Here is a 23,785-nt window from a genome sequence, read left to right as displayed (position 1 = left end):
CTGGGCCATTCTAACACATTATTTGATTAGTCACAGAGAGCTATTTCCCTTCAAAGTTTTGATGAGTCTCTTCTTTAACACACCTGAAGGGAAATGACATGTTGATGAGGGAACTCATCCATTTGACTCAGGTGTGTTGGATAAGGGACTCATGGACTCCAGTCCTTGAATGACACTGCCCTGCAAGTTTTGGACAATCCCTGCTCCAACACACCTGAATCAAATAACTGGTTAATGACAAACCTTTGCAAAACCTTGCTGACATGGGACTTTCGATGACAGGCTGTAATTGTTTTTGGTGGCCTTTAGAGTAAAATCGGCTACATAGAAATCCATGGCAAAAGTTACTTATTATATTGATTAAAATAAATTTTTTTAGTCCCATCTCCTGAAATATTTATGTAGTTGAAATGTGACTAAATGTGAAAAAGTTAACTTGGTCTGAATATCAAGTCAAGGACCTTGTAGATGTTGTCCTCAGTTTAGCAAATAGGTGTCGCTAAGAGGAAAAAATAAATACCCTGAGCTGCTCCTCCTGAGTCTGATTTGTCGATCTTTGCTCATCCATTTGCTGCAGATTAACAGTTAACCCGCTCGCCTCTTTATGTGAGTGTGAACAAAGTGCATAACTGCCGTCAGCTGGACAGAGGCAGGCTCTGAGGAGAGGCAGAGGACACCGGCCGCTCCTCGGGCAGGAACATGCAGACCGGGCTGAGGTTTTACAGCAAGTTTCTACACAGATTGTAAAGGATAAAAACATGGCAACTCTGGAGCTATACACAAAGGTGAGCTTTATATATAGATATATCTCAGGCATGCAGTTTAACTTTAATTTAGCTTTCAAAATTAGCCCCTCAGATGACAGGTTGGTAGGATCATTGTTCTTAAAGCTGTTCATTACCTGACTGATTTCAAATTACTTGGATAAATATCTGCAAAGAGCTTAAATTTATCTGTTGATAAATTAAATAAATAAATAAATGAATATGTTGCTGCTGGAAAAACCGTTAAGCATACAGGCAGTTCAGAGAGAGGATGACCAGTGTTAATTTTTAACACAGTTTAAGAGCTTTTTGTGCTGATGGGTGTCAAATGAGCAGCCTGGGTGGGGTGAGGAAATGTGACGGCAGAAGAGTTTAATTTAGAAAAAATAAATAAATAAAATGAAATTCTGATTATAAATTTGCTTTCTCAACTGATGTTTGGATTGTTTTCCTGCAGAATGTGTTTGCTTTATAAACGGTTCTATAGTTACACACCTGTCTGTCACTTCGTCAGGGGGCAGGTGTGTGGGTGCCTGACCCAGAAGCGGTTTGGGTCTCAGCCACTCTCCTGAGGGACTACAAACCTGGAGACGAACAGCTTTGGCTGCAACTCCACAATGGAAATGTGAGCCGATTTCCCTCATGAATGTCCATGTCTTTCTAAGCAAAGTATGTCACTAAATACAAATTGATTAGCAGCACTGATGACCTCCAACTCAATCTACTCTTGACAGGAGGTCCATTACTCTGTAGACTCCGCATCCGATCTCCCCCCGCTGGGGAATCCCGACATCCTGGAGGGGGAGAACGACCTGACGGCTCTCAGCTTCCTGCACGAGCCTGCTGTGCTGCACAACCTCCGGGTGCGCTTCCTGGACTACAGCAGCATCTACACATACTGTGGTGAGTCTAAAGAACGACCAGAAGTCGGCAGAAACCTTTCAGGGAATGCTATGTTTGATAGATGAACTCTAACAGGGCTGCATGGGGTGGAAGAAGATCGAAGAAGTTTTCGACGGTAATAAAACCAGCGACCTGCTCCTGGGCGCTTCTGTTTGTGTCGTTACAAGCCATAATAGCGTCTCCAAATCATAAACTCAAAGGTTAAGACTCAGAGGGAACTCCCACATCCTCACAGTTAGCAAAACGTTTAAAAGATGTGGTTAGACCGAGGATCCTGAGAAAGGTGCCGTGGGAGAAATATTCATTTAAAATCACTCTTAAAATGTTTGTAGAGTTATCATTTGAACATCAATCTGTTTCTCACAGGCAGAATAGATAACGCACTTGCATGTTTTACTGTGCTTAGCTGGGATTTTATGTCGCATCAGGCTGAATCTGATGTACGGAGTATATCTGAGAACAACAATTCACAAGTCTTGCCACGTATTTAGGTCTGGACTTTGACTAGGCCATTCTAACACATTGTGTTCAGTGTGGGGGTAAAAATGTAGAACAATTTACCATTTTTCTTCCGCTCAACTTTTCTGCACTATTTGTTCATCTTTGCATTACAGTACATTACATTAAGAGTTGTTTGTGAAATGATAAAATGTTAGTTTAATGGGTATGAAAGATAACCTCTGATTTATATGGATATGATCGCAACTAGAATCTAAAGAAGTTTTATAGTTGGTTACGCTGAAGATCTTGAACAAGTGTTTAAGCTTTTCTTTACCTTTTTAACTAAAACCTGACTTAATGAATTGGTCTGTTTTACAACCTTATCCTCAGGATATGCTCGGCGCTTTGAAGGTTTCCTCCTCTGACTGTCCCTGCAGGTATTGTGTTGGTAGCCATAAATCCCTACGATCAGCTGTCCATATATGGTGAGGAGGTGATAGATGCTTACAGCGGTCAGGACATGGGTGACATGGAGCCTCACATCTTCTCCGTGGCCGAGGAAGCATACTGCACCATGACCAGGTGAGAGGTCAAGGAAATGAAGACGGGTTCAGTTTCTGTGATGGTTCTTAACCTATAAAGACTATTTACAACCCCTGGCTCCTTTAACAGCTTATTTTGAGGGGACAAAATGAATACATAGCAATAATAATATTACTCAAGTAAAAGAAAAGGGTACAGTTTAGTAAAATTACTCATATAAGTATCTTTTTGTCCCTAAAAAGTTACTCAATATAATAAGTACTACACAACTTTGAATATAAACGACCTCGGTAGCCTACAGGCTACTAGTTAACAAGCTTAAGGTGCTGCATTGGTATTAGCTAGTCATCTTTTAGCTAACATTACCTGCATCCAGCAGCTTTACTCAACTCAGTCGGGTAGTTTTGGGGGAAAACTGTGCAAAGTTCTTTGCGTTTTGCTGGTTTGCAGCCATCATTCTAACACACACCTGTGTCGCTCTGCACAGCAGTAGCAGGTCTCCTTACTTGCCGCACAGGTGCTCATGTTGCGTTTAAAGGCGGCTCGGAAAAACAAAATGTGTTAAGAACGATTAAATAGTTTTAACGGCTGATAAAAGGTGACAGAGGGCACAGATATGGGAAGTGAGGAAGCCCCTACTGTATCAAATCGATATAGGAAGAGCTGGCCAATCTGAGGTAACAACAACAAACATCTTCCAGTCCAGGGAGGGCACGGCTGACTCCGCGGGCCTGACTATTTAGAGATTCGGAGTGCGTTTGTAATATGACTCTTGTCTTAAAATGTGCAACGTAAATACTGTTTTGTGCTCAGGGAAGAGAGGAATCAGTCCATCATCATCAGTGGGGAGTCTGGCTCTGGAAAAACGGTTTCAGCCAAATTCACCATGCGATATTTTGCTGTGGTCGGAGGAGCGGCTCAACAGACCAGCGTGGAGGAGAGGGTGCTGGCTTCAAACCCCATCATGGAGGTACATGGAGAAACGATGTCACCCTCAGATAAGTTAGCTTTTTTTGAATGTCACGCCTCTGTTTTGTTTGTAGTCCATAGGGAATGCTAAAACCACCCGGAATGACAACAGCAGCCGCTTCGGGAAGTACATCGAGATCGGTTTTGGTAGAAAGGGGGACATCATCGGGGCAAACATGCGCACCTATCTGCTGGAGAAGTCGAGGGTTGTCTTTCAGGTGGGATTCTTAAGCTTGTTGCTGATTTAAAATGAGTAATGATGCAAATACTCATGAGTTTTTCCTGGTTATTTATTTTTTTCTATGTGCTAGGCGTCGTCAGAGAGAAACTACCACATATTCTATCAGCTGTGTGCAGCCAGAGAACTGCCTGAAATGAGATCACTCAAACTGGGTGGGCCCCTGCTTCACACTGCTTCTGATTTTATTCCTGCCTGGCTAATGGACTGACGTGATTTCACTGTTTTACTTTAGAGCCGCCTGAATATTTCCACTACACCAAACAGGGAGGAGAGATGCAGATTGCCGGCACGGACGATCTGTCGGACCTGGAGCGAACTCGCAATGCTTTCACCGTCCTCGGTATTCTGCTCCTAAAGTCACACGATTGTATGAATATAAAATTCAACAACATGACGAACTTCATCTTCGTTGTGCTGAATCTGCAGGTGTGCAGTCTGAGCAGCAAATGGAGCTCTTCAGGATCCTGTCGGCTGTTCTGCACCTGGGAAACGTCAACATTCAAGCCAGCGGCAGAAGCGCCGACAGGAGTTACATCAACGTAATCATTATTCTCTATTTTCGTTCTCCTACTTCATATCCTAATTCATTTACAGTCATGTGAAAAAAAGGTCTTGACCCCTGTTTTGTCACATGTTTTAGACCAGCAAATAAATTATCATGTTATATGAAAATAATCTAAATGAATCAAATGTTTTGATAACTTTTTTTGGGGAAAACCCTATGATAAACCAACCCTGGAAACCAGAAAAAAGTGAGTGCACCTGTAACTTACTGTGCCAGTCCACGTTTTCAACAACTACCAATTAATATTTTACAACTTTGGAGGGATTTTGACCAACTCTTCTTTCAATTCCTCTATATTGGAGATTATTGAATTCTGAACAGTTTGAGATCATCCCAAAGCATCTCAATCAGATTCTTGTCCAGAATTTGACTGGGCCACTGCAAAACCCTCGTCTTTGTTGCCTCTGCGTTCCTCAGCGGTGGATTACCCAACGAGGTTGAGTATGAAATTAAAAACTGATAGTCGTACATTCTCCTTCAGGATTTTCTGGTGGAGAATTGTAAATAATTATAACAAGTCATCCAGGTCCTGAAACAACGGAGCAGTAAAAGACCACCTCACTACCTCCCTTTATGGTGTTATAACAAAATCTTATGTGAGATGCAACAAAACCCTTTGCTTTTGTCTCACTGGTCCACAGAATGTTTTTATCAAACATGAGTGGGTTTCTTTTCGTAAGCTTGGCCTTGGCTCGTTTTTGTCCAATCTTATTGTCATCTTGGCTAAGGAAAATGAAGCTTTAGATGTTTGCGGTTCCTTTGCAACCTTTTAGATAAATTGTTTCTTGGAAAGATTCTCAGTTGTTTTCTCCATGAGTGGATGATGCCCAGGGCTGCACAGTGGCGCAGTTGGTAGAGCTGTTGCCTTGCAGCAAGAAGGTTCTGGGTTCGATTCCCGGCCCGGGGTCTTTCTGCATGGAGTTTGCATGTTCTCCCTGTACATGCGTGGGTTCTCCGGCTTCCTCCCACTGTCCAAAAACATGACTGTCAGGTTAATTGGTCTCTCTAAATTCTCCTTAGGTGTGAGTGTGTGTGTGAATGGTTGTGTGTCCTATATGTCTCTGTGTTGCCCTGCGACAGACTGGCGACCTGTCCAGGGTGAACCCTGCCTCTCGCCCAGAACGTAGCTGGAGATAGACACCAGCAACCCTCCTGACCCCATTAGGGACAAGGGTGTAAGAAAATGGATGGGTGGATGGATGATGCCGTCTCGTTGTGGTTCGCTGGACTCCCGATTCTTTAGAAATGTTTTTTTAAATCCTTTTCCAGGCTGATAAAGGTCTTATTTGTTCCTGATTTTTCTCCAGGTAAATGAGTTTCTTTTCATAACCTTTGAGTCCACTTCATGTTCAAGTTCTGCTGGAGTAGTTTTGTGATTCAGGCGATGATGTGGCCAGTAAGGGTATTTAATTAGATTTTCAAACTGGACCGAGTTGTTTTGGGTAATTTCTTTTCTATAAATGAAACCATAATTTGAAAACTGTGTTTAGTATTTACTCATGTCACCTTTGTCTGACACAAAAATATGTTTGCTCTGAAACAAGCTGTAGCAGTATGGGTTTTATGTTTCCCTCCTCAGGCAGACGACCGCTCTCTGGCCGTCTTCTCCAAGCTGTTGGGAGTCGAGGGTTCTCAGACGGCTCACTGGCTGTGCAGCCGCAGGCTGGCGGTGGGGGGAGAGATGCTGGTGAAGCCCATGACTGGTCAGCAGGCTCTAGAAGCCAGAGACGCGCTTGCCAAGCATATCTACGGTCAGCTGTTCACGTGGACGGTCCAGCGGCTCAACTCGGCCCTGCGATCGCAGAAGGGGAAGACCAAATCTTTCATAGGAGTGTTGGATATCTACGGGTTAGTGACGAGCTGTGGCTCTTTTGTTTGTGTGCAGCAAGAGGTCACATCTTGTAACAGTTTAACAAGTTCCTCGTTTCGTTTTTTTTTTTTTTTTTTTGTTGGAGCAGGTTTGAGACTTTTGACCAGAACAGCTTTGAGCAGTTCTGTATAAATTATGCAAATGAAAAACTTCAGCAGCAGTTTAACAGGGTGAGTTGTGTCACATGTTTGCTCTAACAGAACCGCAATGCGTTCATCAAAGGTTCTATGTACAAGGCTGTGTTTATATTTCCATGTTTATGCGACTAAATGTTCATTCCTTTTACTTAAATTTTACTTTTCTAATACAAACAACAATGGATCTTCTGTGTAAATGGCATAAGCGATACAAAATTTAAGGTGGTCCATTCAGTCAATTGATCTAAAACCAGAAGCTCAGCTCAGCGTCTGCAGTGTGGGACCTGCAACCACCGTGAAGCTGTGGCGAAAGCGGAATAATTTACGAGCTTCAACAGATGCCATGGAAATGGGATGAAGCATCACAAAGTTTTTCTACAGATTGTAATGCCTGATTGGATATTTTATGTAGAAATGGCAAAGACTAACGGCTGCAGATCATAAATATGCTGCTTTTTCGCAACAAATATGGCGCATGTACTGCATTATATACAAGAGCATTTAAAGAGACTTTCTTGCAAGTAATGGAAATATTTTCATGTAATATGAAAGTCAATTTATTGATCTGTTTACCTTTATTCATCCATTTCATATTATGTTTTTGCTTTTGTTCCTTTTTGCCTCTATAATTGTGGTCTCGATATGTTGCAAACCCCCTCTGTTCCCTAAGTTTACCATTACATATATATTTTTCTTCCCTTCTTTCAAGCACGTCTTCCATTTGGAGCAGGAGGAGTACGTCAGAGAGGAGTTGGCTTGGAACAGGATCGAATTCAGCGACAACCAGGAGTGCATCAACCTCATCGAAGGCCCTCTGGGAATATTTGATCTGTTGGACGAAGAGTGCCGGGTCGGTCTCTGCGTCTGCCTGTTTTCTAATTTGAAAGGAGTCGTGATTCTTAACAACTTTATCCTTTTAATTGTGGCTTTTAGCTCATGGTGGTCTTGATTAACTTCCATCTCCAGAATGTTGGCGTCATTCCGGTCCTTTCTGGATCTGCAATCCCAATTCTCCCAGTAGCTTTGTCACCATTATCCTTTGTATGCAGTGATTGTGGAAAATACTGCAGCAGTGAACAGAAGCAGCTGAAAAGTCTCAGTTGTACACGTCATCAGTTTTACTTGTAAGGATTAAATTGTTTGTTAATTTGTTTGGCTCTGAAAAGTCATTTCAGGCCAATGCTACGCGTGCTGGATGGAATGTAAGTTTAGAAAAAAATTAATAAACAATTCATCATTCATTTGACTCTGGTACTGAAGAAAGAACAACAATCGGCAATAAAACATTTGGAAAAAGTGGATACCGATTGATGGGATGTAGTGATTCACTATGGATGGATGGCTCGAGCTTCTTTCTCAGCATATTAACTCTCCATGTCTCCATGTTTGATGAAATGCTCCGTCACGGTTGACTCTGCGATGGCATGTTTCTCCTTGAATTACCCAGATGCCGAAGGGATCGGATGAGAACTGGGCCCGAAAGCTGTACGACCAACACCTGACCAGCAAGCCCCACCCTCACTTCGGGAAGCCCAGGATGACAAACAGCGCCTTCATTGTTTTCCACTTTGCTGACACGGTAGGGAATGAGATGCTCCATCCTGGATGCGGAGCTCCAAGTGTTCCCAGCCGTATAAAACTCAACATTTTATGCGTTTTTAAATATATTTCTCCCCACAAATCAGGTGCAATATGAATGCGGCGGCTTTCTAGACAAGAACCGAGACACGGTGTTTGAGGAGCTCATCAACATTCTCAAAGCAAGTCAGGTAGATGCCTGATCAATACCCAAGTCAAACACAGATGCATGTTTTCTCAGTTAACTGTGCCACCTTGTTCCCTCTGTGTGTGTGTATGCGTGTGTGTGTGTGTGCGTCAGTCTGAGCTGGTGGCTGAGCTGTTCCAGCAGCGGGGAGGCGCTCCCTCTGTGGCCAATGGGAGCGTTCGCTCAGGAAAAAGAGCCGCCAGAGAACACAAGCTGACTGTAGGCTTCCAGGTGAGCTAATGTAAAAAAAAATAAAAATTAAGCCTCATCTTTATTTATTTTTTTTTTGTCAGTTTCGTCAGTCCTTACAGATGTTGATGGACACCCTGAACAGCACCACTCCTCACTATGTGCGTTGTATTAAACCAAACGACCTAAAAGCAGCTTTTATGTGAGTGTGTGCTGTCATTCGATCATACCGAACAAAGCATGTGCGCATATGTATTACTTTTTTTTTTTTTTTTTGTCTTTGCATGCACTCATAAAGGCCCGTCCTCCACTTTTTTTTTTTACAGGTTTGACCCACAGCGGACTGTGCAGCAGCTGAGAGCTTGTGGGGTTCTGGAAACCATTCGCATCAGTGCAGCCGGTTATCCATCCAGGTGCTGGACACTTAGTTAGTTCATCTCACTCTTTGTGAATAAATTAAGTGGTGAAACACCAGAGACGACGTGAAAGAGAGTGAAAGAAAGTCTAAACCTTCCATATTTTTAGCATTTGAAGTTGGTTTCTATCAAGTAACGTGTGCGTTTTGGTTTATATCTCCATCCAGATGGACGTATGAGGAGTTCTTCAGCAGGTATCGTCTTCTCCTTCGGGGACCCCAGAGCCAGGATCAGGCTCAGGCCTCGTGCAGACAGGCTCTGCCTCAGCTCATCCCAGACACCGACCAGTACTGCTTCGGAAAGACCAAAGTGTTTTTCCGGGCGGGTCAGGTGGCCGTGCTGGAGAGGCTGAGGTCTGAGCGGCTGCGTGTCGCTGCTGTGACCATCCAGCGCCACGCCAAAGGCTGGTTGGCTCGGATCAGGTACAGCAGGATCCTCTGGGCGGCTGCTACCATCCAGAGATACACCAGAGGAGCTCTGGCCAGACGGTGAGGAGAAATGTTTATTATTAAGCTTTTAACTCTCTGAACTTCCTCAAAATCCACTGAATATCTGAACACAGTGCCTTACAGAAGGATTCACACCCCTAGAACCATTGCATCTGTTTTTGGTTGAGAGTCACAATCTTTCACTGGGAGTTTAGGTGATAAACCAACTCAAAGTTGTGAAGTCAAAGCGAAACAATTAAAGAATTCAAAAGGTTTTGACAAATAAAAATCTTAAAACTTTTGCATGTTCTGCTTTGGTCTGACAAACCTAAAGGGGAAAAGAAAAAGGGGGCAAATGAACTGATAGTTTACCTATAATCTCTGTTTAAAGAAATGTAATGTGAAAAGTATTAGTTCTGCTGTAATGGAATCAATACAAGAAAATATGTACTTCACACTACAAAGTTGTCTGTTAAAGGCGACTAATACTTGATCAGCATGGCTATACATATAATGTGTCACAAAATTCTCATGTTTTCCTGCAAAGACCTGTCGATGTGTTTAAAAAAAAAAAAAAAAAGACCTGCAATCACATTCAACAACTAGCAAAATTATTCTTTTTTTCCCCCCAGATTTTATTTGCTTTTTTCACTTTTAGTAAATGACCAGTTTGCTAGCTGAAACCAATGCATGTCGGAAAACCTTTTGTTGTCTACTGTCTGTGTGTGTCTGTGTGTGTGTGTGTGTGTGTGTGTCTGCAGGCGGGCGCTGACTCTGCGCTACACAAAGGCTGCCATAGTGATCCAGAAGACGTACCGGATGGTGGTGGTCAGGCAGCTTTTCCTCATGATTCGAGACGCCACCGTCACCATCCAGGCCTTCACCAGGGGGACTCTGGCCCGCCGCAGATACAGACAGGTCAGCATTCAGCGCCGGCCTCTTATCTCTCTATCCGATGTGGAAGTTATGAATGACCAGTGATGGGATGTAGCGAAGTCTAGGTACTTTGTTGGTTAAGTAAAAAAAAAATTTTAGGTATCGATGCTTGCGTAGATTTAATCGTGAGCACTTTCAACTTTTACTCCACTCCAGTTTAGATCAAATATGTACATTCTTCCCCACTGCATTTCTATAATGTGTTACATTACATTCATGTTGTATTGTGGGGTTTTTTTTTAAACACAATGTAACATGTTTAAAACGCACGCTACATTGTGTGACACATTGTTGCAATTAAAGTAATCAGTTCGCTCAGTTTTTGAGTTAACTGTTTTTAAAAGAAAAAAACCAAAACAACTCCATATTTTGACAACGGTGTCAGGAAAATGAATATTATACACTATTGACCCTTTACAAAGTTGAATACGTAGTATTTGGTAACATTTTATCTGACGGGGTGTGCATACCACTGACATGACGCTGTTATAAACATGACATAACAGCTGTCATGAAGGTGAAGAAGTTTTCATGAATGTTTAGTACTGTTGTCATGAAGTGTCATTCTATAAATAATGACAATTTTAATGCAAAGTTGAGAATTGTTATGGACATTTAATGCAGGTTTTAAATTACATTTTGCATTAAAAGTGTCATTTACTGAGTGACACTTCACCACAACAGTCGTAGACGACCATAAAGACTCCTTCATGTTCATGACAGGTGTTGCGTTTATTTAATGGGGTGTGCATAAGACTAACATGACTGTACTGACAAACTGGAGTGGAAATGATCGGTGCTTATTCCTATGTTAAGGCGTCTGGTATTGATTTTTTATTTATTTTTTGACAGCCAGGTAACTTTTGCTTGTATGTTTTTGCTGCGGTTGAAATAACAGATTATTTTAGCTTTGTGCTGAATAAAAACCTTCACAGGTATAATCATTCCTCTTTCTTATTTAGCTTGGTGGCATTAAACTCTGCAGGTCATCCCTGAAATAAACTGTCAGAGAGATTAAACACAATAAAAAGATACTTTATCTGCATTATTGTTCATTAAAATGACACACTGTTGATGTATTAAAGAGAATATACTTATGTAGACCTTTCCATTGGAGAATACACTCAGCAAGTACTTTTACTTTCAGCACTAATGATCTTTTCTTGAATAAAAGCACATATAAACAGACAACAATGTACTTTGTAAAAGAAAGATTTTTACTTGTGTTCAGTGTTTGAGCACCGTCTCCACCACTGAGTTGCACATCTGGCTTTTAACAAGTGAAAACCTTTTGCTTTGCCCCTCAGCTGATAGCGGAGCGGGCGGCCGTGCTGCTCCAGGCGACGGTGCGCGGCTGGCTGGCGAGGCGGGCGTACCGGCGGGTGCGCGCCGCGGTCGTATTCATGCAGTGCTGCGTTCGCCGCAAGGCAAGCAGGAGGGAGCTGCTGAGGCTGAAGGCCGAGGCCCGCTCTGTGGAGCGCTACAGGGAGCTCAACAAGGGAATGGAGGTCAAGCTGATGCAGCTGCAGCTCAGAGTCGACCAACAGGTGGGTCGCGGAGAAATCTGACATCTAAACATGACAATCTGCCGGATTAGAGGTCGAGTTTGGTCACGTTTTTCTGCGTGTGGCAAGGCGAGGGAGAGCGCTGCTCTGAGAGAGACTCTCCACGCGGAGCGAGAGGCTGCCAGCGCCGAGCTGGAGGCTCTGAGGGGGATCGTCCAGAAACTGGAGAACCAGAAACTGGAAAAGCCGCCGCCTTCCCCGGCGGTCAGTGAGAAGGAGGTGGAGGGAAGGAGGAGAGCGGAGGAGAAAGCCGCTCAGGAGATCCTTCGACTCACACAGGTGAAAAGATCCAAATGAAATTACCGGAGACAAATTCCTACATTCGTCTTTTGTTGGTTGCACTGCAAAACCACAAAATCTTACCAAGTATTTTTGACCTGGATTCCAGTGCAAATATCTTAGTACACTCAAAATAAGACAAATGCAACTTGCAAGTAACTTTTTTGGCATGATGTGTAAGTCAATAATTCCTTAATATTTATTATTAATTTCCCATAGAGTAAAAAATGTCTTGTTCCACTGACAGATAATTTCACTTATTACAAGTACTTTTCTTCAATATTAAGGAACATAATTTCCCTTTGGGACCAGTAAATTTATATCTAGCTAGTTATTCATCTCCATTTCTTGCTGGAGAGTTGCTAGTAATTTAGGTTTTGTCTCATTTCAAGTGTACTAAGATATTTGCACAAGATCCAAATACTCATGAGACTTTCTGTTTTTTTTGCCGTTTCTCTTGATTTTAATGTTCGTGTGACTTTTGAAGGAGATGCAAGCGTTACAGAAAGACAAGGAGAACATCAGCAAGGAGAAGGAAAATCTCACCGCTCAGCTCCACGAGAAAGAGAGATCACAAAACGGTGCGGCTCCACTTCTTCTCCTCTCTGCATTAATTACTCCCGCCTTGCCACAGCTTTCAACGCTTTTTTCTTTTGGTTTATCTCATTTATGTGTGCAGAGTGTATACAAAAGGCCGTGCTAGAGGCCAGCGCAGCTCTGCAGTCAGAGCTGGAGGAGGAGAAGATGAAGTACCAGGGTCTCCTGAAAGAGCTCACCAGACTGGAGCAGAGATACGACAACCTGAGGGAGATGAATCTGCTCACCGAGGTCCACAGCTGCACCTAAACGAGATACCGTACTATCAGTCCGGCTGGATAGTTTCACTTCTGTCCCTCTGTCTCGTCCCAACGCAGCGCTCCAGAGGACACAGAAGGACCGACTCGGCTCAGAGTCTGATCTCCGAGCCTCTCTCTCCGTGCTCGGCTCCGCTGTCGCCCCAGTCTCTCACGCCGCTCTCGGGGTCCCCGTTCGCTTCGGCGTTCCCGTCGCCGGAGGAGAAGCGCAGGATCAGCGTGACGTCCCCCACGCCGGAGAGGAGAATCTCGGTGTGGAGCTCGGAGACGCCGCTGGTCAGGAAAACGCCCGAGAGGGAGCGCAGCTTCGGTTTTTAAACTCGAGCGGGGCATTTTGTGACGACACGCGGACGTGTTTTGACAGGATCAGTTGATGGAGAAGACGGACGTGGCCAAAGACCCGGCAGTGAAGAAGAAAGGAGAAGACCTGGAGTACGCTTATGATGCCGTACGAGTGGCCAACAAGTCAGTCCTTCCTCTGCCGCTTCACGTATTGATGACCTTTGCACTTTTTCACATTTCGTCACATTACAGCCACAAACTTCAGTGAATTTCAGAAGTATTTCATATACACACCTATCTATGCCAGCTTTAGACATTTTCTTTTCTCCTAATTAATCATTGTAAAATTCCATTTTCTGCTTCATAACAAAATTTTATGCACTGGAATTCATTCTGGGGTGTGATGGTAAACAGTGTTGTTTATAAATGCGGGCCACACTTTTCAAGGTTTTATCTGTAGAAACTGTGTATAATTTCGCCTCCACTTCAAAATTATGCTCCACTAAAAAAAAAAAAAAAAAAAAAAAAAAAAATGCATTAGAGGTTTGCAACAAAATATGAAAATTTTTTATTTTATTATTATTTATTTTTAAGTGGCTGTAGCTTCACGCGTGGCGTTTTCAGTGAAGGCGTTTAGTCTGCCCTGGTGTCTGTCAGGTTTCTGGAGAGCCAGCTGCAGAAGCAGCAGGCCGAGTGGAAGGACGAACTCGAGGATCTGAGGAACCAGCTCAGTCAGAAGATCTGTTCTGGTTCCTCTCCTGCAAAGAAACGGGTGAGGATTCCCATACGTCACCTCTGCTGGGAATGTAATCTGGTTGCTTAAAGCAGCAGTGGCGTTGGTACATTTTCATTTTGAGATCCAAGATCTCCTTTACTAGAGAGATCTGTAACAAAGAGCAAGTTTAAGATGAGATTTGTTGTTTTTTTGTTTTTTATTATTATTATTATTATTATTATCCCTGTTTCCTTATTTATGTTCAGATTTATCTATACTAAAACAAAAGTGTCAAACTGCGATCAAATTCTGGTAATTTATGCCGTTATTCAGAGATTTCTAAACATGATAGTGAAGTGTGATTCTTTTGTTGTGACTGAACTGCAACAAACTGGGGATCCTCAAGTTAAGGGTCTGAATGTTTCTCCCACTAGGATTTGTGGCAGCTGCTGGAAGCCCGAGAGTTTGAGTGCATGAGGCTGCGGAGGGAGCTGAAGGAGCTGAGGCACACGGCGACTCTCAGGCATCTGCTGACGCAAGGCGAGTCTTCACCTGAACTCTGAACCCTACATGAAGTAAAATCACTGCAGCGACACAAGTCTGCGGTCCTGTGACGTCTTCTCCATTTGCACTTTAAAAAAAAAAAAATTTCTTTATTCATTTTTTTTAAGTTTTCTTTCACATTCAGTCAGGTTGAGTTTTCTTTTGATTCCAGTTTCCCTGTCGGCTCCAACCACAGAGACGCTCTGTGCTGCTCGGCCGAAACCGGCAGCCGTCGCCGGTTTGCTGGAGTGCAGGAAGAGAGACGAAACCAAACTCCTCAAGAACCTCATCACAGGTGAGCTCCGTTTCTTCCAGCACCGTCCGCGATTAAACTCATTTTTGGTGCAGAGGAAGCAGAGTGTAGGCGATGTGTCGATGTAGGACATGTTTGGTTCATTTTCCTAAACCTTTATTTTATTTTTGAAGAAAAACAAAAAATTGTTAGCGTTTGTACGGTAATATATAAAGTCCTATGATTGTGCATTTAAAAAAAAAAAAAATATATATATATATATATAATATTGACTTCTACAACTCAGTGGTTTCGGGTTTTTTTTCTTTTTCTTTTACACGCAGTATTCTTATGCGCCAGGTTTCCCTTCAGTCCAAGCAGAAACCCGTTTGTGCGGCTGCATGACAATAGTTTGGTCACGTTTATTAAACTCCTCTCCGTTCCTCTCGCTGTCCCGCAGACCTCCGCTCTGAAGGCGCGCTGGCTCTGCCTCCCGGTTTGCCGGCCAGCGTGATCTTCCTCTGCGTCCGTCAGGCCGACAGCAGTGGAGACCAGGCTCGCGCTCGCTCGCTCTGCAGCGCCGCCCTCGTCGCCATGAAGGCCGCTCTCAAGGTAACCGGCGCTCTGATTGCTCTCCGTGTGCCAGAAGTGGAGCAGTGAAATGTAATCATAGGGGCAGATCCCGTCATGTTGGGGGGGTAAAAAAGGGACCTGCAGCCAACTTTCAAACACTCGGTGTAATTTCATGAAAAGACTTTTCCCGTCGGTGGGATCTTGTTCTAACGGTGTTTTCCTTCTTCAGAAGCAAACCTCTGATCTTGACATGACGGCTCTGTGGCTGAAAAATGTTGCTCTTTTGCACGACCTGTTGATCCAGTATTCTCCACAACAGGTAGCCGACACCTGCTGGTCATTTTCAGTTTCCTGACTGGACATGTGTAGTGTTTTTATTTTATTTTATTTTTTTAAACTGTACATGCACTCTGGTTGTGGTTTCCATGATAACTCTTCGGTGTCTGACTCGTCAGAGCCTGGACTCGGATGAGCTCGTTTCTATGACGACCGACCTGAGCGACTTGACCCGCTCTCTGAGTGACCTTTGCATCCAGGCCTACCAGCAGCTGCTCTCCATCACCGAGACGCAGCTGCAGAAACTCATCGGTAACTCCACGGTGATCTCACGCTGGTGCTGCTGACGCTCTTCCCTCCACTAAACTTTAGAACTCCCTCTCCCTTCTCGTTCTCCGCCTCAGTCCCGGCCCTCCTGGAGAGCGAGACCATCGCCGGTCTGTCCAGCTCGGCGGCGAAGCTGGTTATCTCCAGGAAGCGGGCGGGCTCAGACCCTCGGCCGCTCGGCGCCGACGCTCCCACCATGGCGTCGGTGCTGAGGCAGCTCGGAGCGCTTCACACCGCACTGAGCCGCCAGGCTCTGCCCCAGAGTCTGGCGGAGCAAGCTTTCCGCCAGATGACCTACCTCATCTGTGCCTCCGCGCTCAACAACCTGCTGCTGAGGAAAGACATGTGCTGCTGGAGCCGTGGCATGCAAATACGGTACACGGTCGCAAATAAACGCCCCACCCTGGGCTTTTTAATCCATTTAGTAACTTTAATGTCATTAATTATGTAAGGAAAAAGACAGAGGCGTATCTGTAAATCATAACTAAGCTGTTCTTGTCAGATAATCTTAATTCAGCTGCTAACGTCAACGCAAAGTTAGTACATAGTGATGAAATAGAAGAGTATATTAGATGGGTTTTTTTTTAAACTACAGTACAGACCAAAAGTTTGGACACACTTTCTAATTGAATTCAATGAGAAGGTGTGTCCAAACTTTAGGTCTGTACTGTATTTAATATAAAAATATGAGAAGTGTGACGCACCTCAAGAATTCAGCCCCACTAAGTTAGTATTTTGGTGTAAATCTCTACCCCCTTTGCTCATTTAGACACCGATACTTTCGCCAGCTTCCACTGTAAACTCAGCTTCCACTGTTCAAGAATTCAAAGATTTTTATTTTTAATTTTTTTTATTGTCATACCATCTTACTTGTTTGTGGTACAAAAATCGGACTCAGGTTTTGAGATCCAAAAATTACATTTTGGCCCCGTCTAACCTGAGCAGCTGAACAACTAAAAAAAAAAAAAAAAAAAAAAGACTTAGAGTTGCCTACTAGTTTTTTGGAAACATATTCTTCCACCTGAGCAGCAGATTTCTGCAGCTCCTCCATGCTGCCCTGTTCAGGCATACACAGATGGACTTTATTTAACAAGATTGTCTGAAACCAGTCGTTTGTCTTGGATTTTATTTAAATTGATGGTTTAAATGGTTGCCGCTATTCTTACTTTTTTTTTTTTTTATCATGTGACTTTTGTCCCACTTACCGTTTTCAGTAGTCTGATGTGTTTGACCTACATGGAAAATGCTGTTTGTGGCATTGAACATCAAGAAACTCCTAAGGTGAAATAAACTGGTGGGGGGATTTTTCTTCAGCAGATAAAGCTGCCAGTGGATTGGGAGACAGATTGAGTGAAGACTTTAAAAAAAAATAATGTTTAAGATTTTGTTTAAAATATTGAAAAGTATTTAGAAATTTTATTCCACCTTGAAGTTACTCATGACTTTATGCTGAATGTGATCACGTAAATTACATTCAAGTTTGTGGTCGGAATGTTGAAATAGAGACACGTTCAAGGCCAAATGTTGAAATGGGAAATCAAATGAACCTATAGGCCGTGACTAATCTTTGACAGCAGTAACTATAACTACCAAAGCACTGCACTCTAACACTAATCTTAATCTTAACACATTTACCTGTGAAAATATGTATTTATTATTATTATTTTTTAAAATTTCCCTCAGTTACAATCTCAGTGTGCTGGAAGAATGGTTGCGCAGCCGAGGCCTGGCAGCAGGGGGCGCTGTGGCCACATTGGAGCCGCTCATCCAGGCAGCTCAGTTGCTGCAGGTGGGAAAAAAGACTGATGCGGATGCTCAGGCCATAGTCCTGACCTGCACTGCTCTCTCCAGCAAGCAGGTGGGTCTATTTCTCACTTCGGGAAGGAATTTGTTTGAACAACGCTATTTTCTACAAAGCATTTTCTAAATCCAAGCCTCACTGGGCATTTCTTTTGTTCTACAGATTATGAAGATCCTGACTCTCTACACTCCTCACAGTGATCTTGATGAAAAAGTCTCTCTAAATTTTATTCGCACCGTCCAGGTACCGCCCGCCTCGCTGTAAAAGTCTGACATGCGGATTCATTACAGTGATGCCTCTGAGGTCAGTGCTGATCGCCTTCTCTGTTCCTATAGGAGCTCGTCAAAGGCCGCTCTGACAGTCAGCCTCCACAGCTCCTCATGGACGTGAGGAGAGCGTTCCCTGTCACTGTTCCCTACTCGCCGCCCCCGGCCCTCAGCGCAGACGACTTGGTCATCCCAGACTCCCTCAAGATATCTTTTCTACGCAGATCCTAGAAGAGCACTACTGAATGTTGCATTGTGAAATGTAAACACCTTTCTGACCATTAGTGGCGCTATCATTTTCAAACTAAATTATTAGGCTTAAAGAAGCCCTAAAGAAATGTATCAACAAAATCCCAGGTTCAACAAATAAGTAAACAGTTAAATTTTTTAAGAGTTCCAAGGAACTTCTGAATAGTAAATTGTATCTTTCGATTTGTCTCTGATATAAATACGGCATTAGATGCCCGTTTGTTTTAGCTGCTCTCCACTACAAGGCAATCTATGTTTCCACCACACACAGTGAGGATGGAAAAGGAAGAAAAATCCAAAGCTAACTGTTAAAACTTCTGCAGACAATGTCATTTTGGTGTCTTTTAAGCTTTAGAAATCAGCATTAGAAGTTTGTTAGAAGACACCCCAGGCAAAAGTTTGTTCTGTGTTACCATCACAAACGTAGACATGTGGTGTTTGACAATCTCTACTCTGCTTTGGTCAGATCAGTCTAAAAAATGTTGTTGTTCTTTTTTTTTTTTCCAAATAAAGCAAGTTTTGTGAAAAGACACCTTATGCCAAATTGTTATCTAAAGATAACAATTGTGACTGATTATTATTAAAAATGAAATTCCTTAACATTCCATCACTAACAAATATCCTAAAAAGTCAGGTTGATTTTTTTAATTCAGTGAAAAAAGATATACAGCTACAATAAAAGAATCATATTGAAAATTTTTCACATATTGCTTTTGACCAGAAATGCCAACAGATTTCTCCACATCGGTGGAAATGTAGCTTTATTTATCTTTGCACAAAGCGACAGACAAAAGTGTGAAATTCATGTTTTCCATATTTTATTGGTAGCAGAAACACAGCTGGACTGTAGTCTCAGGAGCCTCGGCCCCAACAACCAGAAAAATAAAACAAAAACTAAATTAGAAACATCTGTTGTGTAAAAAAATTCTCATGCCAGTATTTGTACCCACTACACGTCATCAGTAATGCATATATTTATATATTCACAAACATTTGAAAAATAGAAAACGATAATCCAAATATCAAAATATAGAAGACAACAATTGGCATTGAACATCAAATAATTAATGCGTGCTGACACAACACGGTTTCTTTTTGTTTTTCTTGTTCCTGTCATGCACCGTTTCTGGAAGTACACGACCAGCGCCCCCATGTGGTTCGGCTGGCCGGCTGGACAGAGCAAGGGGAGGGGGAGGATAATCATACATGTCTGTCCACCTCTGTGTGTTTATGTATGTGCTTTTCATTGTGCTTCATCTACTTCAATCTTCGGCCTCAAACCCGACGGCCCAGAAGGAGGAACACCTTCCTCGACTAAAGAGAATCATTGTCAACAGCAATAAAGATTATTTTCGTGGCGTTTCCAGCTAGCTGTCAATTGTATGACTGTCTTTTTCTTCTTCTTCTTTTTTTTTTAATTAAAAGATTGTTCAGATGTTTTCTTCCAATAAAAAGACCTTGTACATGCCAGAGAGTTACACAACATTTATAAATATTTTTCTTTTAGGCCTTTGTAGCCCACATGGTGTGACAATGTGTACTGCCAGAGTGAAAGTCAGAAACTTTCATTTTAGTTCCTAATCAAGCAGATACATATGGCTTGTAATTCATCTCCATTATGGACACGGCCTTCCTATATTTCTCAGCAGTAGCTCCATGCTCAAACTGGAAACCCATTTGCGCTTAATCACCTGACTACAACAGAGCAGCAAACTTCACTTCACGTATTCTGACGTGTTTTACATGGCAGCTATTTACAACAATCCGCTTCTGCTTCAGGATCATCTTTTCCTGCATCGACAAAACTTCAATCTCTCATCGACGCCACAACAGCTTTGATATTTGACCCAGAAAGCAGACAGCTTTTACAACATATCAGACACTTGTGCTGCTATAATTAGACTAATAATCCACCATGTAAACATTGTACGACTGATTCAGGAAGGACTCATCTACACAGAGTTTACAGATCAGATGCATAGAGTTCAGGTGGTCCACTTTGTTCAATAATGGGGCCTTTTTAATTACTCAAGACCCAGAAATACATCTTTTTGAGTCCTGAACACAACATCTCTTCTACTTTATTCTTTTAAGTTGTTACAGAAACAAAACTCATAAATATATTTAGTTTTAGAGGTTTTGTAAACCCATAGTGAGATTGATGAAAAGTTAACAGAATCTAAAATGTTTTAAACTTCAGCTGCTCAGGGATTTGATGTATTTTTTTTCTGAAATCTTTTAGATAATTATTGAAAGACAAAACAAAATAGACAACAAATGAGTTTTCACAAGTGCAACAGTGACTGAGTATTGGAAATGTCTCTGTACACTGTTTGGACCCTGATGTTGTCTTCTAAATGTGGGATGCAGACCAGTTCTGGTTTGGATCAGTAGCCCTTTATGGGAGGCTTTTCTGGATTTCAGAGTGAAGAACGTGACATGCCTTGTAAAAGTAGTGAACTTTTTCCATTCTGTAAATTTAAAACCACAAACTTCCATTTATTTTCTGGGGCCTTTATGTGATATGAACACTGGTTTCTCAGTCAGTGACTGAATGTTGTTTTTATGATTCAAAGGACTTTGAATTGCCTTGTTGCCCCAATGTTTTGTGTTGTGTTGGTCAATCTTAATAAAATTCAGTACAAAACATTGAAGTTTGCGGTAGGAATGAGACAAAACATGAAAAGCTTCAGAATTTGTAAGGCATGGCACAGCTAAATAATATTGCTGTGCGATGCACACAGTGAGCACAGTGAGATCTGTGCTCACTCTCGGGTTAGTGATGGGCGAGATGTTTCACTTCCCATGATGCTACTTTGCAAAAATATTTTCTCTATGCATGTATTTGTTAAATAATTTCCTTCCTCCTTATTTGGCAGTTAGGTGCTTTTATTCTGAAAGAAAACCACGTCGGTTTTAATCTCTCTGCTGTATTGCACGGCTGACAGACCCATTGGGTGCCCACTGGGCTATTAGGAATGTTTGCAGTAAAACAGAAAGAAATAGAAAAATGAAAGTTTTGGCCTTAAAAATGGTAAACAAACCTAGAGAAACTTAATGGATCCTCCACATGTCACTAACGTAGCAATGGATTCTGTTTGTGATTACATCTGAAGGTAACCAGCAACATGAGGTCGACATCTTCACAATCACACAGAGTTCATTCTCACTCACTCACTCACTCTCACTCACTCACATATATTCATGTATAATCTGATGAATCACAGTGCTCAGATGTGTGCTTTCATCAGATTTCTCTCTCTCCATGCGGTCCCACGCAGGACGCAGACAGAGGACGAGGGTCAACAGGACAGAAGGCTTTGAGGGTGTCAGGCAGTGCTCTGTTACAGGGTAGACGCTCAGAAAGACAGATTACGATGACCTCCATCCAACAATCCTGTAAGTTTATATATTTCCCTTTATATATTTTTATATATGTATGCTCATATATAGACTTATTTAAATATAAATATAGATCTAGAATAAGAAAGTAATAAATGAGTGATAAACTAAGAGTGCTTTGTTTCTGATATCTGGAATGTTCTGAGCCTGTTTGCGTTGTGTGTCGGCTGGACGGTCGGTCCTGTTGTGCTTGGGAATGGTCTTGGCATATTTCAGTAATTATTTGCTGGCACTTGCGGTCCCTTCTCTGAGCGGGCACACACCAGGGAAGGGATGACAGGGCAGAAACTTAAAAAAAAAAAAAGAAAGTGAGAAAGAAGGCTAAAAATATTTAGAGGCTACAAGATAATTCTCCACCTGATCACTCAAGTAAGTGTGTGTGTTTCTCCACGACAAATCTGGAAACTGAATCGCTAATCAGAAAGGGTGATTAAAACACATCAGCAACAATAAAGACACTGGTGGACTTGGTGATGGTCGTCTTTGCTTTACGTCTTTGTCACTGGAATAAAAATATTTACAGTACTGAGTGTGTGGTGCCTCCTGTCTTATCTGTGCTTTTACAACTCTGGATTACCCTGGCAGTGACTTGCGGTGACTCAGGAGAGCCGCAGGGCCGTGGCTGTCTGACTGAGCTCCAGACATGGCGTTTTAAGCCCCACTTTGACATTTTCATCTTTTTTTTTTTTTTTTTAACCACGGCCCTCCTCTGTAGAGCGCTGGTCGGACTTGAGCTTGACAAACTCTTTGGCCACATCGTCGTTGTTGCGCTGGGAGAGGATGCGCAGGACGGTGAGGCCTGTCTCGTCCATGTGGATGCGCTTACCCAGCGGCAGCCAGCAGGCGGCGCTGCCCTTAGAGGCCATATCCTTGAGCTGCAGGACGGCCATGCCCACGGTGCGGTCCTCTCGGGCGAAGCAGTAGTCCTTCACACACACCTGCAGCTCGTAGCACTCCGGGCCCACCTCGTTGCTCAGTGTGCTGCAGAGCAGGGACAGGGGTTCAGGGCTCGAACGCTTTTCCCACTTAAAAATTCAAACTCTTTTCAAGCATTTTTTTTTAGAAAAGCTTTCAAACTTTTCCAGCCCCACACTTTGGAGTTAAACCAATACAAATGAACTAAAAAACAAAACAAAACAATTTAAATTCATTATTATATGATATAATTTATTACTCTTGTCTGTGTTTTTTGTGGAAGTATTCTATATTATACAGAAGGAATAAGGTAAACTAAATAAAACTAAATGTTTTGGTTTGAAACACCTGTCTCACACACCCTCTGTATACCTGACTGGTCTGACAACAAATTATTATTTTGACAAAAAAGATCTCCCAATTTCAATAACGTTGTTTTACTTATAATATACACCGTGGTCCAAATTATTATGCAAATTGGATTTAAGTGTCATAAAGACAGAATTTTTTGTTGTGCTATTAAATTTATGGATGATATTGTGTGTCAGGGCTCTTTACTATAATTAATCACTTTAATTAATTTCAGAGAGCTGGGTTGATTAGTTTGTCTGATGAGCTCAATTAAAGGAAATCTACTTAAGAAGGATGTTCCACATTATTAAGCAGGCCACAGGTTTCAAGCAATATGGAAAAGAAAGGATCTCTCTGCTGACAAAAATCATCAGATAGTGTAGTGCCGTATGACAAGGTATGAAAACATTAGATATTTAACAAAAACTGAAGCGTTATCAAACTGTGAAGAGATGTGTGGCTGATTCAAAGATGGGTTTGTACAGATAAAGTCATAATGAGGAAGGTTTCTGTTAGACAAATTCATCGGATGAAGAGAGCAGCTGTTAAAATACCCTTACAAAGCAGCAAACAGTTATTTGAAGCTGCTGGTGCCTCTGGAACCTCAAGGTGGAGGATCCTCCAGAGGCTTGTGGTGCATCAAACTATTATTGGATGATCCTAACCAGAGCTCACAAGCAGAAACGGTCGCAATTATACTGACCATCATTTGCATTGACCATTTAAGAAAATCTGAGAAAATATCGCTTGCATAATAATTTGGAACACGTTGAATGTGACACCCTTAGTTTCAATTACTCAATAAGAAATTTAGAAATTAGGTGTAATAAATATTCATTACACTGAAACAATCAAAACAAACTGTGTTAAGGCAAATGAGCTTCCTGTTCAAATGAAATACCTAAACACAATATATAAACAAAGTTACAAAAACAAAAAAATTAAATGTTCTTGGTAACTTTTTTATAATTTAGCTAATTTTAGTTGA

The 23,785-nt window shown here is 42.2% G+C and overlaps 2 protein-coding genes across 12 annotated transcripts in view; one reads left to right on the top strand and one right to left on the bottom strand.

Moving 5' to 3' along the window:
* Positions 1 to 108: 108 nt before the first annotated feature.
* On the top strand, positions 109 to 18,661 carry si:dkey-110c1.10 (unconventional myosin-Va). 2 transcript variants are annotated; one of them, XM_044130165.1, is made up of 35 exons: positions 109 to 785; positions 1,279 to 1,389; positions 1,499 to 1,667; positions 2,546 to 2,690; positions 3,465 to 3,621; positions 3,695 to 3,838; positions 3,932 to 4,013; positions 4,094 to 4,201; positions 4,288 to 4,400; positions 6,006 to 6,274; positions 6,385 to 6,466; positions 7,143 to 7,283; positions 7,881 to 8,012; positions 8,119 to 8,202; positions 8,313 to 8,429; positions 8,492 to 8,589; positions 8,714 to 8,800; positions 8,971 to 9,291; positions 9,993 to 10,149; positions 11,475 to 11,714; positions 11,802 to 12,011; positions 12,499 to 12,592; positions 12,691 to 12,839; positions 12,926 to 13,141; positions 13,230 to 13,330; positions 13,805 to 13,919; positions 14,297 to 14,402; positions 14,578 to 14,700; positions 15,098 to 15,249; positions 15,440 to 15,529; positions 15,651 to 15,798; positions 15,891 to 16,188; positions 17,497 to 17,671; positions 17,777 to 17,857; positions 17,950 to 18,661. In XM_044130165.1, the coding sequence occupies exons 1-35, from the start codon at positions 759 to 761 to the stop codon at positions 18,109 to 18,111; spliced, it is 5,004 nt and encodes a 1,667-aa protein (XP_043986100.1). In that variant the 5' UTR covers positions 109 to 758; the 3' UTR covers positions 18,112 to 18,661. The 2 variants fall into 2 exon arrangements, with proteins under 2 accessions (XP_043986100.1, XP_043986101.1); XM_044130166.1 differs by having other exon boundaries at positions 111 to 785; positions 15,666 to 15,798.
* A 2,697-nt stretch (positions 18,662 to 21,358) lies between these two features.
* The window catches only part of unc13a (unc-13 homolog A (C. elegans)), a 45,573-nt gene continuing 43,146 nt past the window's right edge, over positions 21,359 to 23,785 (bottom strand). For all 10 annotated transcript variants that reach the window (XM_044130154.1, XM_044130158.1, XM_044130155.1 and 7 more), the window contains one exon: positions 21,359 to 22,512. In XM_044130154.1, the coding sequence (XP_043986089.1) occupies positions 22,224 to 22,512 (289 nt within the window). In that variant the 3' untranslated portion in view covers positions 21,359 to 22,223. The remainder of the gene's footprint in view (positions 22,513 to 23,785) is intronic.

Source organism: Gambusia affinis, linkage group LG10 (genome assembly GCF_019740435.1).
Source record: "Gambusia affinis linkage group LG10, SWU_Gaff_1.0, whole genome shotgun sequence".
Lineage (NCBI taxonomy): Eukaryota > Metazoa > Chordata > Actinopteri > Cyprinodontiformes > Poeciliidae > Gambusia > Gambusia affinis.
Note: the sequence above shows the minus strand (reverse complement) of the source record. Positions and strands in the feature narration are given on the sequence as shown.